A 16,617-nucleotide genomic window follows, 5' to 3' on the forward strand; every position below is an offset into this window, starting at 1 on the left:
TTCATGAGGAACATCTACATTGTACAGATTATTACAGAGTATTAATGTCATGTGTTTAGCGAGTTGTTTTCGAGCTAAATTCATTGTGTTTATTCCTAATAGGTTCAGGATATTTATCATCCCCAAGAAATACAAATGAAATATCCTATTTCTCTTATGGTGTCTTTCTTAAATATTGTCTTCGAAAAACTTGTTTTCGAGTCTCACGCGAACGGCACCTATAAATTGCTAGTATTCCTGAATGTGCGCATAAGTATACAATACGTCAGTTGGACAGTCAGAAAGAGTCAATACATGTTGTTGACAATATATTAACAAATAGCAATCCATTGGCGGATCCAAGGGTGGGGAGTGGGGTTCGAACCATACACAATACACACGCACACACCTTTGAAAATGACTAAAGACCACATAGAAGTTAATGTTTTGCATTGGAGGAGCCAAAAGGGTTTCAACCCAACACCACCCCTACCCACCCACCACCCTTTGACAATTCCTGGATCCACCTTTGCAATCGCCTGCACATACATAGTGTTTCCACTCGCTTTTAGCGGTAATCCATTGGTCCGCGCGCGAGAGTAACTTCCCTTGATCAAAGGACCGCTACTCTAACCCGAGACAATGTAATGAGACGTCACGTTTGTTCCGAGTCTGCTTGTCCTCTCATTGCCTTGTGAAGTAGGTTGTAAGAGTGAGGGAGTTAAGTTTTACGCTGCTTTTAGCATTATTCCAGCAATATCACGGCAGGGCACACCAGAAACTTGCTTCACACATTGTACCATGTGGGAAATCGAATCCGGGTCTTCGGCGTGACCAGCGAACGCTTTAACCACTAGGCTACCCCACGTCCCTCAGAGGGTAAGATGTATACCAAAAACTATAACTCTGATGTATTGATCATCATTCAAGACGATTGTTGGCCATATAGTGAGTGAGTGAGTATGGTTTTATGCCTCCATTAGCAATATCACGGCGGGCTTCACACACTGTACCCATGTGGGAAATCGAACTCGGATCTCCGGCGTGACGAGCCGCTTTAACCACTAGGCTACCCCACCGCCTCTGTTCATACTATGACTCGCTCACGTAGCCTTACATAGCCAGACTGATATAACGTCTATATCCTTTGGCTTTAACCTTCCGAGAAACCTACCCATTATATCATGAATATATTGCATCATATCGCAGTTCAACTTGGACACCCCTCGCAGACGCAGAATACGCATAAACCGACTAGTGCTTGGTTGTCCCCGAAATGCCGAGAAACAGGCTAGGTAATAACAAGTACCACCTTTGAAAGTATCAAGGCATAGGCGTACCACCCACCTTTCCGGTCGGCAAACATGGTTCCTTTAGGATATGTTTCAAGTGAAAGTGTGTGAATAAGTCACAGGTAGCAACATTCAAGCCATATCCAGAAAGCCTTTCATCAAACCAATGACTGGACAGCAAGAGCAACTGTCTACGCCGACAGCATGTGTCACCATTGTAGCCAGGTTTCCCCATATTCGTCTTGATTGGCACGGGGTATCCTGTCTTCAGTCCCAAAATTGCTCAAATCCAGTGTGTGGTAAGCTGTGTTCCCCTTTGCAATAATGGAAGCATATACAATTGCCTCTAGTTCTACTGCTAAAAGAGAAAAGAGTTTTAACTCACTGAAATTCGAGATCTATTTCTTCATTTCAAAATTAGTTTGTTTCAAAACGTATGTATTAAAGTGACCTTCTTCGAGGGTGTATTTTTTTCGAACACAAAAGGCTACTGCATTAGTGTCAATTCAAGGATACGACACTTTCATAATCGGTCAGATCGGGTGGTTCTTCGGAACAAAAGCAAACACCTGCTGCTAATGGAATCAGAGACTGTCAAAGTCGTCTCTAATTAGACGCCGAGGTGGAACTGGACCTAGAACAGCTTGAAGACAAAGCAGTTGCCGAATCTCTGATACAGGCCACATGACGACTAACAGTACATTGTCGGGTAGTCACACTAGCGTCAGTTACGCTCAGCTACAATATATACTCGACCGGACATTATCTGTTACAAGTATCGACAATTTTCTCTCAACCGAAAACTGTTGAAACCAGAATATTTATTATCATACCAGATTTCGAAACCTCATGAGAGAGATATAAACTAACACAATGTCTCGATCAATAAACAAAGACGCTGTTTACAATAAACAATACAACAGGTGCTTGTTGGAAGCACGTAGTTGCTAAATGTGTGACAATGATTGTTCTGAAGATATTTAGTGCAATAATGTTGCAAATTGTTTCAGAGCGATTTCTCCTCATTAGGTCGAGTAACAGTTACTGAGAAGTGTCCGCCAACCTCCCCCTCCATGAAGTCGGTACCCATTCAAGACAAAGCACGCCACATATGTCCCCGTTATCGATCCGGCACGCGACAGCTGGCGACTGACACGCGCAAACAATCAGCCGCCATTCATTCGAACTTCCAGCCACGCAACTTACTCTGTGAGCATGCGCACTTTGGTTGATATTATGGGATGAGAGCAGGCCGCAGCTTTGTTGAAACTTTACAGCGCGGGCTGAAATGCCCGACTTCGAACAGCAGATATACGCATGGATATGTAGTGGATATGGATCTTTACACAACAAGCGTTTCATGAGGTATGGCAATATGTTGACACAACTATATCTCATACATTCGGGTGTATTGCCGCGAGTTGAACATGGTGTCTTATTCAGGCGGGGATTACTGTAAAAGTTGAGCATCATGTTGCCCGTGTTGGCAGATCAACGAGACGAGTTGATAAGTACCACGAATCAATGTGCGCCAAGAAATATAATTATCAACGGTTTCCTTAAAATGGAGAGTAACGCACTTAAAACAATAATACCGGTGAGTGCTGATAAGTAGTATGAATTTGCTGCGAGGACTATGACGCTTGTCGCGTTCAATCAGCAATGTTTACAGCAGACGGCTCTTGCTACAACGCTGATTGTCACGTGATCACAACATTGGCTCAACTAAGTACATTGTCTTTTTACACAATTTAGACCAGAATGGTCTCCAGTCGACCATTAAAAATATACTGTTGTCATCTACATGTATGCACTTTTCTGTGTTCCATCGGTTGTTGGGTGTTTTTCAATGTCAGGTAATATTGGACATGGCAGTAATTAACATAGGCCTGCAGTCTGACCTCTGTCATTAAGATATATTGAATTCTGAGAAGGGAGTTGTTGGTAGCATTATGATTGTGACTATAATGTTGGACCAAAGACCGAGTTCTGTTTCCTACAGTAGTTCATTGTGCATTGGTACAGTCAATTTCCAGAGTCCTTCATAACAGCATTACTGACTTGTTGCTAAAAGCAGTATAGAACTGCTCACTCACTGACAATGAAACAGAAATTCGCTGGACAAGTTCACAGTGATATGGGAAACATCATCAGAAATTACTGCTACACTAAAACGTTTTCACTGGATTAAACTGGCGAAAACAACCCAACTTGTTCAAGAGGTTTAAAGTTTCAATTGTAACCAGTGTTATCAAGCAGACTCTACAATGTGTGAAGCCCATTTCTGGTGTCCCCCGCTGTGATATTCCTGGAATATTACTAGAAGCGACGTAATACCATGCTCACTCACTATCAAAGTGGCGATGGGGTAGCCTTGTGGTTAAAGCGTTTGCTCGTCACACGCTGAAGACCCAGGTTCGATTTCCCACATGGGTACAATGTGTGAAGCCCATTTCTGGTGTCCCCCCCACCCTGATATTGCTAGAACATTGCTAAAAGCAGCATAAAACCATACTCACACACTATCAAGCAGACTCCATGGACACATGGTGTAAATGGGATGGTTTTGGGGTTGGTCAGAAGACCAGGGCATCACATGGACATGGTGCTTGGACATCAGGGGCATATTATCATAACATATTGCCATGTCGTAGGTCAGGTTCATCCTTCATGTCAAAGTCTGAAATAAGTTTGTTTTTCTTTCAAAGGGATTTACTATAACAAGGGTGAACAGAACTTGATGTATGTATTCCCTTGGTGAGGGCCGAAATTATGAAAGCATTGATTTACCTTTGTGAAAGGTCATGGTCACACCAAGCATGCAGATTGTCATTTATTAAGTGTGATACGAACTGTCTTTTTCTTATTTGTGTAGTTGTCTTATTATTTGGATTTATGTGTTGGAGTTAGAATAACAGGTCTCAGACCTGATTTAATGAATACCGAATGCCACTGAGTGGCAATTGTTTTGTTGGTCAATTTCCAACTTGCGAAAACTTTTTTTGTTCTTGAAATCTATCGCAACCTACATCAGAGCTTAAATTCTCTTTTCACATTTATCTGAAAAAATTCAGAGATGTTTATATGGCCCCAAATAAATCTGCCGCAGATGACATTTGAAATTTTGAGTGTAATATATACATTTCCTAATTTCAGACAATATGTTGCTATTTTACACATTTTGCTAATCAAAGACACTTATGCTGAATCATTCTTTGAAAGGTAACAGCGTGGTGAGATATTATTGGCTGAAGAACCCACTCAGTGTTCATGAAGGGTTCACCTAATGCCAGCTCCAGTGGAGGGGCTCATTTCTGGTTTCCCTTGCCGTGATATTGCTGGAATATTGCTAAAAGCGGTACAAAAACATACTCACTCACTCACCACTCACTCCAATGGAGGGGTTCTTCGATCTTCACCGAGAGTGCTACCATACACTGCTTAACAGAGTACAATGCACAGAGCTAATCCGGTACTGTATTTGTTTATCATATTTGTAAGAGCTTATGCCCTTGATTTTTCAGAAATAAATCGAGAATGTTATAGGTTGTTGTGGGCAGGGTACTTCCTCTTTTAAATTAGGACAGGGGTGGTCCAGTTGTTTAAGGTGCCTCAATTCACTTCACTGGTTCAAACCCAGTTTCCAACCAGAGTTGTGGAAAGTGTTCAACTTTCCATAATTAACCATATAAATAACAAACAAGATTCAATCCCCATGAAGTCTGATTAAAACACATAGCCTTTTCAACAACATCGGTGGGGTAGCCTAGTGCTTAAGGTGTTCGCTTGTCATGCCAAAGACCCAGGTTTGATTCTGTACATGGGTACAGTGTGTGAAGGACATTATTTCTGGTGACCCCCGTATTCCAGATATTGTTAGAATATTGCTAAAAGCAGCGTAAAACTAAAGTCACACACACTCACACCTTTTCAATAGCGGCACCAACAAACCAAGTGCTTGTACACTCAGTCTGCTGCAGTCTGCCATGTGTTTGGTTCCATTGAAAATGTCGCAGGTTTTGTTCATATCAATGAAGCCTCTTCAGGGATTGTGTCTTGTAGTTTACAGTGTACATACTCCATATTTATTGCTCTCTGCTGGTCATATTTTCAAGGTGAAGGACAAGTTCAGTACATTGTCCCAAACCAGAAATGATGTAATTCTTGTGGAATGCTTGTAGCATATTTTGGTTCAAGTTCTTCAAAGGCATTTAGAAGTTGGACAAACATGAATACACAGGGCCCAATTTAAGAGATGTTAACCCACTTGCACCAGGTGTAACCTAAGATAAAAGACTAGTTGCACCAGTCAAATTCCAGTTGCATTGTTTTTATTGCAATATGTAATATCAGAAATATGCTATTGAATTATTTAGATGTTTTATTCAGAAGTTTACCCACTCAAAAATTGACTTGCACCTGGTGCAAGTTAGACTATTAACTAGGTTGCACTTTGTAATATTGGGTTGCACCAGTGCAAGTAACAAAGCACTAAATCGAGCCCTGATACATGACACATTTTATGGATAACAAATTCTTTTCAAGCTGAAGGTTTGTTTTAAACATATTTTATTCATGAGAAAAGGATTGGGTACAAGTTATACAACTTAGAACACCGTCTCCGCTGAAGGTTGTATCACACTGGAAATTAGGATGTTATGATTTCAGTTTCTGATTCTGATTCAAAATGTTTTCATCTTGAAAAAAAAGTTAACAACCCATAACACATAATCAGACTATCATTTTTGTTTGGAATATTATAAAATTTATTTTGTGTTTAGTTGGTTGTGAAACATCGCACATGTTCTGTTTTTTATGAATATGATACTTTGCCAATGATGTTGAATTGTCTCAAAATGTCTGTTTCTTTTATGCAAACATCGCTGATCAAGGCTGAAATTGCTTGATGTCGGAACATGTTTTTTTAACCTGACAATGCTTTTTATCTTTTGTACTGATTACAAATAACCAGGTCTTCTAGTACAGAACAGTGGGTATTTTTACCAAAGAACTGTTGTTTGCTCATCATTGGACATGGCGATGTGTAAGTGGTCATAGACATGCTGTATATATCTGAACAGTGTGTATGCATGATCCTGCTGCATGGTGAGACAGTCATCCATGGTATTATTTTCATTCTGTTGAGATAATTTCCAGGAACGTTTTGCTGCCATAGCAACCCAAACAAGCCATCTAGTCAAACTCCACCCACAGAAATTCTGTGCAGGGTTGCTGATGTTGAAATGATGAGGGCGCTGGTGTCACTCCCAAAACATAGCTATCATGGCCAACTGGTTCTGGGTATTGATCATGCAGGAATGGAGGTGGTAGACAATGTGTTTTACTCAGCATGTCTATATTATGATCATGATCATGAATATGAGGATAATATGTATAAAAAAGTTGTAAGAAAACTATTTTAGAACATTTCATGCTTCTAGAATGTCAAGGGTGAACTTTTCTTCAGGAATCACTTTTAGCATTTCAAAATGCATGTAAAATGAGGAAATTTTACTGATCGGCTCACTTCCTCTGACTGTTACTATGATTAAAGTCTTGTTTAGACACTGCTTGCACTAAGTCATCTTCTAGTCTGAAGTCGGTGTCAAGATACTCATAGTTCTCTAAATCTAGTAACATTTTCTGTTTTCAAATATATTTGAAACAGATTGATGGTGACGGGTTAAAAGCTGTGATCCTGTTCAGCATATTCAGAATTTTTAACAAGCAACATATGGTTGAAAGTTTCAGAATAATTAACATGGGTAGAAACCAACTATGACTTGTTCATCTCGATTGTTACTAGTCTCATACTAACAGTCAAGTGGTTGTTTCTATCCCTGAATAATTGTTATTGTTATTCAGACCTGAGTTAAAGGTATGTAACACACCAAGTTCATGGTGACAGAGTACTTGTGACTCTCCACTGCAGTAATGATCTCTACAGCACTGTGGGTTTCAGTCTCAGCTAACTGTTTCTGTAGAATGAGCGTGTTGAGAGAGCAAGCCTTTGGTCGGGGATCCATCAGGCAGTCAGATTATGTTAATCAATAATGAGAATAACTGTGAAGTTGCCCAGCTCCTTGAATTCCCTTTGTGTGGCACAAAGCAGGTGTTCCCAAGTCTGTCTCCAGCAGCCAGCACACCTGGTGTCACCTGTCCTTCTCGTTAGGGGATCACTGTCCCTTGTATTACAGTCTGATGTCGAGCTCAGCATGCTGCATGCTGTCTGCTTGCTCGCCTGCCCTTGGTTTCAGCCAATCACATCGCTCAGTGCCAGACAATGGTCATTTTCATAATTACTGGTGATTCCGTGACTCTAAAGTGCGTGGATCAATATCTGTGAGCTGTGGGGTGGTGGAAGTGACCCCCACCCACCTAACACATCCTTGTCCCCCACTTGGCTTCTCCAAGGAAGCATCAAGTCCAACCAAGTGATTATGTTAATGTGTGGTGTGACAGCATCGCAAGCCTGGCCCACAGTCAGTGTCAGATGATGATGCTATGTGATGAATTATTTATGTGTTTGGAGGTTGTCTACTAGTTGGCTGTCTGTCTACAGCCACCCGTTCCACCCAGCGCCGAGTGGCTTGTACCATCCTCCACCCTCACACACTAGGACTAACCTATGTGACACAATGTTTCAGCTGACAAATCACCACCCGCTCCAACTTGGCTCTATCATCACTACAACGTAGACACCAGTCATGTCGGCAAGAAAAAAAGGTAATTTAAATCTTCTTAACTTACTGAAAAAATTACTCTTTGGAAAATGGCCATGTATAATGATACGTTATTTTTTGAGAGTGCATGGTTTTTGTATGACCTTGTGCTTATAACCATTTGCAGTGTGTGTTATGGGAGGGACGGGGAATGATTCTGCTATGTTTACACTTATGTAATAACTGAGTGGATCAATGCTAGCTGGCGAAGGAGAGGCGAGCAGGTATTGCAGCAACCACAGTCAGACATGCTGGTCGTGGAAGGCGGAATCAATCTGACACTTGTACAGCGACCAGTACTGTCTGCATGGCAGTGCCGTAGTCAAACACAGGCATACAGGCGGGGAGACCAGTGTAGATTAGTAGGGAATAGACCACTGGGGGTAAGGGCCAGGCAAGTGTGTTTTTTAGGAAAGCCTGATAGATGGTAAGGTACAGACAGGTGTACGACAGGTTATGATGGGTAAGAGAAAGACAGGTAATGATGGGGTGAGACAGCTGATCTTGGGCAAGACACAGGTGATCTTAGGGATAGACAGACAGGTGAGAGATGGACTGGTGATGATGGGAGAGACAGGTGATAATGGGGAGAGAGATGGACTGGTGATGATTGGAGGGACAGGTTTATGAAGGTGGGAAGAGACAGACAGGTGATGATGGGAGAAATCTGTGATGATAGCGAAGAGATAGATGAACTTGGGCAAGGCAAGGGCGGTCTTGGCGAGAGATAGAGAAGTGATGATGGTGAAGAGACAGGTGATAGTCAGTGGGAAACATGGTGTTAGATGAGTGAGACAGGTGATGGAGATGTGAGGGAGTGATGATTGGGAGCAGGTGACAGTGGGGGAAGAAAAGTAATGAGAGATGATGCTAATGCGCAGATAGGTAAAAACAGGTGATGATGGAGGACAGACAGGCATTAACAGGTGATGATAGAGGACAGAGTGGATAACAGTTGATGATAGTGAATGGATGGGTAATGGGTGATAGGGTAGACAAAGGTGATGATAGGGAGCAGATAGGTAATAACAGGTGATGACAGGGTAGACAAAGGTGATGATAGGGAGCAGATAGGTAATAACAGGTGATGATAGGGGATGGATGGGCAATAATGGGTGATGACAGTGGATAGATGAAATTATTGATGTAAAAAGAACAGGTGATGATGTGGGAAAGGTGGGTAGTGACTGGATAATTATAGATCAGATTGGATTTTTTGTCCCCCATTCCGCGTTACTATGTATTCAGTGGCCTCCGTACATCCTGATTCTTGTTAACGCGATATCTCATGAGCTGTTGTACCCGATGTCTTCAAATTTGGTGACAGCCTACATTTGGGGATTACGCAGACACCAGTCGATTTAGGTGACCTTGGCCCTATTTTCAAGGTCACTACAACACTTTGACCACTTTTCAAACTTATGTAAACGCGATATCTCATAAAACATTGCACCCAATGTCTTCAATTATGTCGACAGCCTACATTGGGTGATTATGCAGACACCAGTCATTTCAGGCATCTTGACCAAAAAATAAAAAGAAGTAAATATGTTATAAATATTCCATTCTTTAGCGGCGGTGGACATTGCCATATCAGTAGCAAACACTTGTTAAAGTTTATTTTGATTTTTTTCGTTTTGAATGCTTGGAATTACACTTAAATGTGAATACTGGCAAGTATTGAATGAAGAAATTTAACACCATTCTTTGAACATTTTCGTTTGGGCAAGACTGGTTGTCATTCAGAAGAAATACCAGCTATTTTTAAGATGAAATTGAGGATGACATATGAAAGAATACTGTGTCATTCAAAATTTGTTTCCTGGTGACAGTGGTTTTGATTGTAACCTAGTCAACAGGGTTTCTTATGTTTGCAGCCAGTGCAGATACATCTAACACCCAGCTTGTCCTCACTGAGATCAAGGTAAGTATACTTGTTCTGGGAAATGTTAAGGCTGAAGAAACAGTCTTGCATCCCTTAATTGTGAATGTCACCTGACAGAACTGTTAACAGTCTCTGTCTGTCACTTAATGTTATTTCATTTGTCAAACTTTTTGAAGGTTATTCAAAACTATTTCATCTAATTTGGAATGGCAATGTTAATGTGCTCTGACTTGTTCTGTTGCAGGCAGAAAATGGAGAATCAGCAAAAAAGAACACTGTTAAATCTGGTGAGTTTTTCATTTTCCCAATAATGAGTCACTGTTTGGAATTTTCTGGACGAGAAATATATGGCTTCTGTTTCTGTGACTCTGGTGTATTTTAGCTGCAATTGGGGGTTAAACTTACTCTCTTCTCCATAACTGTAGATGTTATTAGAGGGCCGGTGGGGTAGTCTAGTGGTTAAAGTGTCCGCTCGTCACACCGAAGACCCAAGTTCGATTCCCCACATGGGTACAACATATGAAGCCCATTTCTGGTGTCCCCCGCCGTGATATTGCTGGAATATTGCTAAAAGCGGGTAAAACTAAATTCACTCACTCACTCAGATGTTATTAGAGAAGATTGCAGCGTTTCTCCAGGATATGTTCACACTCTTCTTTTTCCCCACAGCTGCCAGCGCTGATACAGACACTGCCAGGTATGTCACAGTTTCCATGGTTACAAGAACATGTGGGAAAATTACTTGTCCATGATCGAAGTACTTCACTTATTGCTTAAATTTGGCCTCTTAACTGTACCATGATCAAGTGATCGATATGATGAACATCTGTCTACAGCATCTAGTTGATGTCCCCTGCTCTTAAAGTTTGACACATGGCACTTTTCAATTCAGTGTTAAACCCTTTTAACCAACACATTGTAGAGCATAGGATTCATGTTGAATGTGCAGTAATTATTTTTCACTGAGTACTTACGTGTTTGTCACTGTTTTTTAGATTTAGATATAAACTGCACTATTATTGTCTAATGTAACAAAGACTAGATATATCTGGGAATACGACATGAATATTTTGCATGTTATTTTTGTTGTCACAATCAATATTGAGTATTTTCTTTCAGTTCCGATGCACCTAAAACTCTAGTCAACTGTACATTCCCTGGGTGCACTGGGCAGGGTCACGTTACCGGGAAATACGCTCGCCACAGAACGTAAGTTGAGACAGGACGAGTCTATCTTCACCTCCCAGTCAGTTTCTCTTACTGTTCAAAGTCCCTCCCTCGCTGCAGATAATGTTTAAACTCTCTACCAGACATACATTTACAACAAGAACTTTTATTCTCCAGGATCATGGCGTGTCCACTGGCAGCCAAGAAGAGAAAGCAAGAGAAGGAGGATGGCCCAGCAGCCAAGAAGAGCCGAAGAACTATCAGTGCAGGGGTGACCGATACCCCTGACAAGACAGACACTGTGGACGGTGGGGCTGAGGCCCAGAGTGGGATGGAAGATGATGTGAAGTTAGAACCCACCGAGGAGCAGGACAGTCAGGCAGATTCCACAACAGCAGCTCCCACGGAGGACGTGATGGATGATGAACAGAAGTGTTTCCGTGAAGCAGAAAGAGCTCTCCGCAGTTTGTCCGGAGATGACTCTGCCCCATTTCAGTACATCTATTCAGCTTCCTCAGACTGTGAGTCAACTGAACAGTCAAACATGGGTCAAGAAGAGGTCACAGAGGCGAAGGTCAAAGATGAAGATGATTCTGCTGATTCTGAGGATATGGCAATGAGTGAAAATACTGACAATGCTTCTAGCTGCTCATCAGCAGATGATGCAGACATATTGCTTAAGATACAAGAACAGTGTGCCAGCATTCAGTCTCAGGCAGTAACTGTGCCAACGACCGACATGGGCATGGCAAGGGGTGTGCGTGAAACTGCTGGTTTACGAGAGAGCAAAGAAGACACCCTTGGGGTCACTGACCGAGTTATCAGTGACATTGCCCCATCAAGTGACAATGGAGAGGCACAGAGTGGGGATGCCACACCCAGTTTCACTGTTTTAGCAGAGTGGAGTACGGGTTTAGCTGGGAGGAACAAGGACACAGGTAGTGATGGCTCTAGTGATGATGACTCTGATGGTGGCAATGAAGATGCCAATAAGAAAGGTAAGATCTTCATCTGGAGGATTGCATATCTGAGAGAAGAGACGAATGGTGAATAATGTTTTACCTCATATTGTCACATTGTGCTTATGTCATGGGTCTAGTTCCCTCAACACATCAATCTTATTTTCAAATTGTGCATGTTTTTAACCACCAATACCCCAGCAGAAGGTTTTAACTTTTATTACATTTCACAGCAGGAACATGCATTTATCATGTTGATACATAGGGAATTATTTCAAGATGAAACCTTTTGTTTTTGGTTTAGTTTCCTACAGTCTTTTAAAAAGTAGTTAAAAATGGAATGTGAAAAATGTTTATTTTATTCTGCTCTTTAGCAAATTTCCATATTGAATTGTAAAAAATTGTGATAAAGATAGATTAAGCAGAGGAACAAGTTACGCCAACCGTCCACGTCTCCTTTTTAAATCTTTTTGAAGGACAAAATTAATCTGAATTCATGGATATGCCCTTATAATTTTCAACTTTTCAATTCACTTGCCTGTTGTTTTTTTAACAAAGCAAATCTGTAAACCATGACACACTAGACATCTGAAGTCAAAATTACTGAATTTGGCTAATATATCTTGTCAACATATCATGTTTTAGTTTTGTGATCTTTGGTAGTTACTGATATTTGGTTTGTTCAAAAGTTTTTCTCGACCTGCTTAGAGGCTGTTATTCAAGTGTGCAGCCAATGTCAGTTAATATTCCCAGATGGGGAGTTAAGTGGTTTGTAGCTCGTGTATATTTAGTTATAACTTCTGAGGTGAGTTGTACTATTCCATTGGTAATAGGACCCAAAGAGAATAAGAGGCCATTTACAATATTTGTTGAATGCACTTACAGCAACATAATCACACAATTTAAAATGCCTCTGAAACAATTGATTTTTTTCCAAAATTTGCATGCAAGTACATTTCGTTTGGAATCTTAGACTTATCCCTACTGTTACATTTTAGGTATAGATACAGGGCTACAGATAAGGGGCGTACAGGCGTAATGAAAAATACTCAGATGTCAAAAGTCCAGATTCACGTATGAAAAACATACCGTATATGACCGTCTATAAGCCGAATTTTGAGGACCAAAAAAAGCAGTCTGTAGAAGGGGGTCGTCTTATCCATGGGTTATGCTTCCGTCGAACGTTTTTCCAGGGGTAAGAAAACAACATCGTATCACTTCGCGTGAACAAACAACAGAAGACGACTTTGTCAGTAGAGACGTCAAATTTGCAATATTAAACATCACTAGACAAGATTATTTACCTTTTAAATTCTAAGTTGTTTTTGCTGGGCATTGTATTATTTGCAGGGATTAAGATTACCGTGTGTATCTGAGCCGGAAATAGCAATCAGCTGTACACATGTTTCCTGGCGATCAAGTTCGAACATGCACAATAATATAACGGGACGAATTCTGACGCAGTCATCAGTAAAATATAATACAGAATACTATTATTTAACCCAAAGAAATATATCCTAGCATTGTGTAATTTTAATTACAGTTTTTTGCTCTATAATTAATTAAGATTAAGATTACCGTGTGTATTTGAGCCGGAAATAGCAATCAGCAGCTAACAAGTTCAAACATGCACAATAATATAACGGGACGAATTCTGACGCAGTCGTCAGTAAAATATAATACAGAGTACTATTATTTAACCCAAACGAATATAACCTAGCATTGTGTAATTTTAATTACAGTTTTTATGTAAAATATAAATAATCAACACTAAGGTTATACGGACCCTCATGAACGTGGTAAGCAGAAGTTGTACGCACATGGAATGGGGTAAAATACGGAAGCCATTTAAATTCACACATTTTACCGATGTTACTGTAAACTAGCAGTCAATGGAAAACGAGGCGGTAATCAGTTCGTGATTGTTGAATGGGGTAAAATAAGCAAGCCAGTTTGTTGCTACAATACATATGATATTTAGAGAAACAAAATATATTATGCATTTTCTGTCAACTACACTTCGTTTAGATCCGTTAGTAGACGCAATATATATGATTGTGAATTCTTTGAATAATGTGGACCAAAGTTAAAAATTATCGGTAACTGCCAGTTGTCTGTGGTCTGTGTTTGCCGCGATTAGGACCCCATCGCGGGGGATCGACTTATGCATGAAACATATCATTTTGACACTGATTTTAAGGGTCAAGTTTGGGGGTCGTCTTATCCATGGGGTCGCCTTATACTATAGTAGACGGTCATATACCGTAAGTATTCCTGTCAGTTTGGATTCAGCGGACAATATTGGGCCTCGGTGGCCAAAGGGTTAAGTTTTCATCATCATGTTTTAAAAGCGAAATACATTCTTGACATTAAGCATGATTGATCTTGAGAATTTGTTTTCTAACAAATCCATGAAGATCCGGGTTCGAATTGGTCTTCAGTAACCCATCTTATCCTGATTGTGTATATCCATGCTCATGCTGTTGATCACTGGATTGTCTGGCCCAGACTCAATTATTTACAGACTGCCGCCATATAGCTGGAATATTGCTGAGTGCAGCATAAAACTAAACTCACTCACGCACTCACTCACTCAAAATATTGTAAACATCCATGTGAGAGTAGATAATCAGAATGAGAAACCAGTCAAGAAGGTAACTTCTTTACAATGCAGGTTCATTCAAGTAGCTGATTTTGCATAGAGTGTATTGCTGATTTCATGTACAAAGGTAAATTACTTTGTTTCATAAATAAACACCACACCAGACCACTGGACCACCATGCTATAGTACTGTCGGAAATAGAAGAAAACTGTTTTAAGGCTGTTACTCTGTATCCCTAAAATTGACAGATTTACAAATAGCATATAATACTTACAATGTTTGCTGTGATGCAACACGCCGCGTTATTAGCGGCGGGTAGAAAACACAACCATCGGATAGCGATAATGTCCAGAAAACACATTTTATGTGATTAAATTCAATCCCATTTTCATTGATTTTAAAGCTGTTTACAGTAACAACGGAGAAAACAGCGAGTGAAATGGCATTACCCATTCCATGACAACTTCTGCTTACCACATGCGTGGAGGGTCATCCGGTTAGCCTACGCCAATAGCAATCAATTTCACATTTTTCTGAGCAATCACAAACAGATTACAGCCTCGTCATCCATGGACCCCAAGACCCGCGTTGTTGACTCATTGAAGTTATATTTGACAATTAATTGCCAACATTTTGTTTTTACGTACCGCGGGAAGTCAGCGGTGACTTGTCAAACTGTCTCCTACGTAAAATGTATCCAGCCAGGTAACCCAAAGTGCTTAGCCTATGTTAATTATTATGTTAAATATACTAGCCACATAAAGAAACTGTGCACACAAAAAATTCCTTCAGAATTGGAATACAACACAGAAAAGACGACATGATGTAGACACTTTATAAGCTGAAGTATGGTTTGGGACATGGTCACTGCCGTCTGGAACCTGTGTCTGATATGAGTCACCCGAATCCATCTGTCCTGTCTTGGCGTCGTTACTCGGGGACGCCCAGAACGTGGGTGGTCAGCGACGTCATTACTGTTTCCCTAACGCCTGACCAATGCAGATATCGTGTTACGATGGCATTGGAATTGTGCTGCCACCTGTTGTTGGCTCATACCTGCTCGAACCATTCCAATGGCTTCATGACGTTGAGCACATGTTAATCTTGGCATGATGTGCATGTGACTTTTCATGTGAATTTGTGAACGTTTGAATGACCAAAGATCAAGCTTTCGACAGTGACAGCAATTTCTGAGTTTCACATGTTGTGTGCAGCTGCACAGGCTGCACGTGCAGTAACACATTGCAAGTCCATAGGCCACCATCAATGACGTCACGTCATCTGGCACCTGCATGAGCGTTTGATTGTCTCCAATACTTGCTATGTTCACACCTTTATTTATGCATAAAGACGCTGTCTGCCTATCTTTATATTTTCTGTGTGCACAGTTTCTTTATGTGGCCAGTATATGTACGTAGAAAACATGCATTATATACGATAGCAATATATAAAATAATTGCTTAAGATATAAAATTATTATGATAATGGAATAGAAATTCTTTGATGTTATGTTATTGGATCGATTTTAACTGAATCACCGGTACATTGGACAGCTATTTCCGGCTTAGTTGAATAACAGGTAGCATAACAGGAACAACAATTACCATGTCTAATGATGTTTGATTGCAAGGTTCCTGTACATACATCTATTATTTTCATTTACAAACTTGTGGGGTTTTTTTTCACCTCCAACAATACAAAATAGTTTCGACTGGGCACAATACACGAAATAGCAGTTTTGTTATGTCCATGGAAAAAACAATTTTACTTGGCCTTTGTTCCGCGTTATGAAATAGTTACTATAGCGCGGGTGTCTAATAACGCGGGGGGTCATCCATGGACCCCAAGACCCGTGTTATGGCGAGGGATGACTGTATATTGAAATAACCCACATCGGCCTAACTGGGCATTTAGTTGGATGCGTAATAGTATATCCAGAAAAGCATGTTTACTTGTAAAATTGGGCAAAACAAAGAAAAAATACAAATAGCTGCTCAAAACAATAGATCC

The 16,617-nt window shown here is 40.6% G+C and overlaps 1 protein-coding gene across 3 annotated transcripts in view; it reads left to right on the forward strand.

Moving 5' to 3' along the window:
- The first annotated feature begins 2,485 nt into the window (after window positions 1–2,485).
- The window catches only part of LOC124274493 (myelin transcription factor 1-like protein), a 42,972-nt gene continuing 28,840 nt past the window's right edge, over window positions 2,486–16,617 (forward strand). For all 3 annotated transcript variants that reach the window (XM_046709858.1, XM_046709861.1, XM_046709859.1), the window contains exons 1-7: window positions 2,486–2,636; window positions 7,919–7,997; window positions 9,871–9,917; window positions 10,123–10,165; window positions 10,548–10,575; window positions 10,998–11,087; window positions 11,223–12,043. In XM_046709858.1, coding sequence (XP_046565814.1) covers window positions 7,979–7,997; window positions 9,871–9,917; window positions 10,123–10,165; window positions 10,548–10,575; window positions 10,998–11,087; window positions 11,223–12,043 — 1,048 coding nt within the window. In that variant the 5' untranslated portion in view covers window positions 2,486–2,636; window positions 7,919–7,978. The remainder of the gene's footprint in view (window positions 2,637–7,918; window positions 7,998–9,870; window positions 9,918–10,122; window positions 10,166–10,547; window positions 10,576–10,997; window positions 11,088–11,222; window positions 12,044–16,617) is intronic.

The sequence above is a fragment of the Haliotis rubra genome, unplaced genomic scaffold, assembly GCF_003918875.1.
Source record: "Haliotis rubra isolate DU_JTF1 unplaced genomic scaffold, ASM391887v1 Scf191, whole genome shotgun sequence".
NCBI lineage: Eukaryota > Metazoa > Mollusca > Gastropoda > Lepetellida > Haliotidae > Haliotis > Haliotis rubra.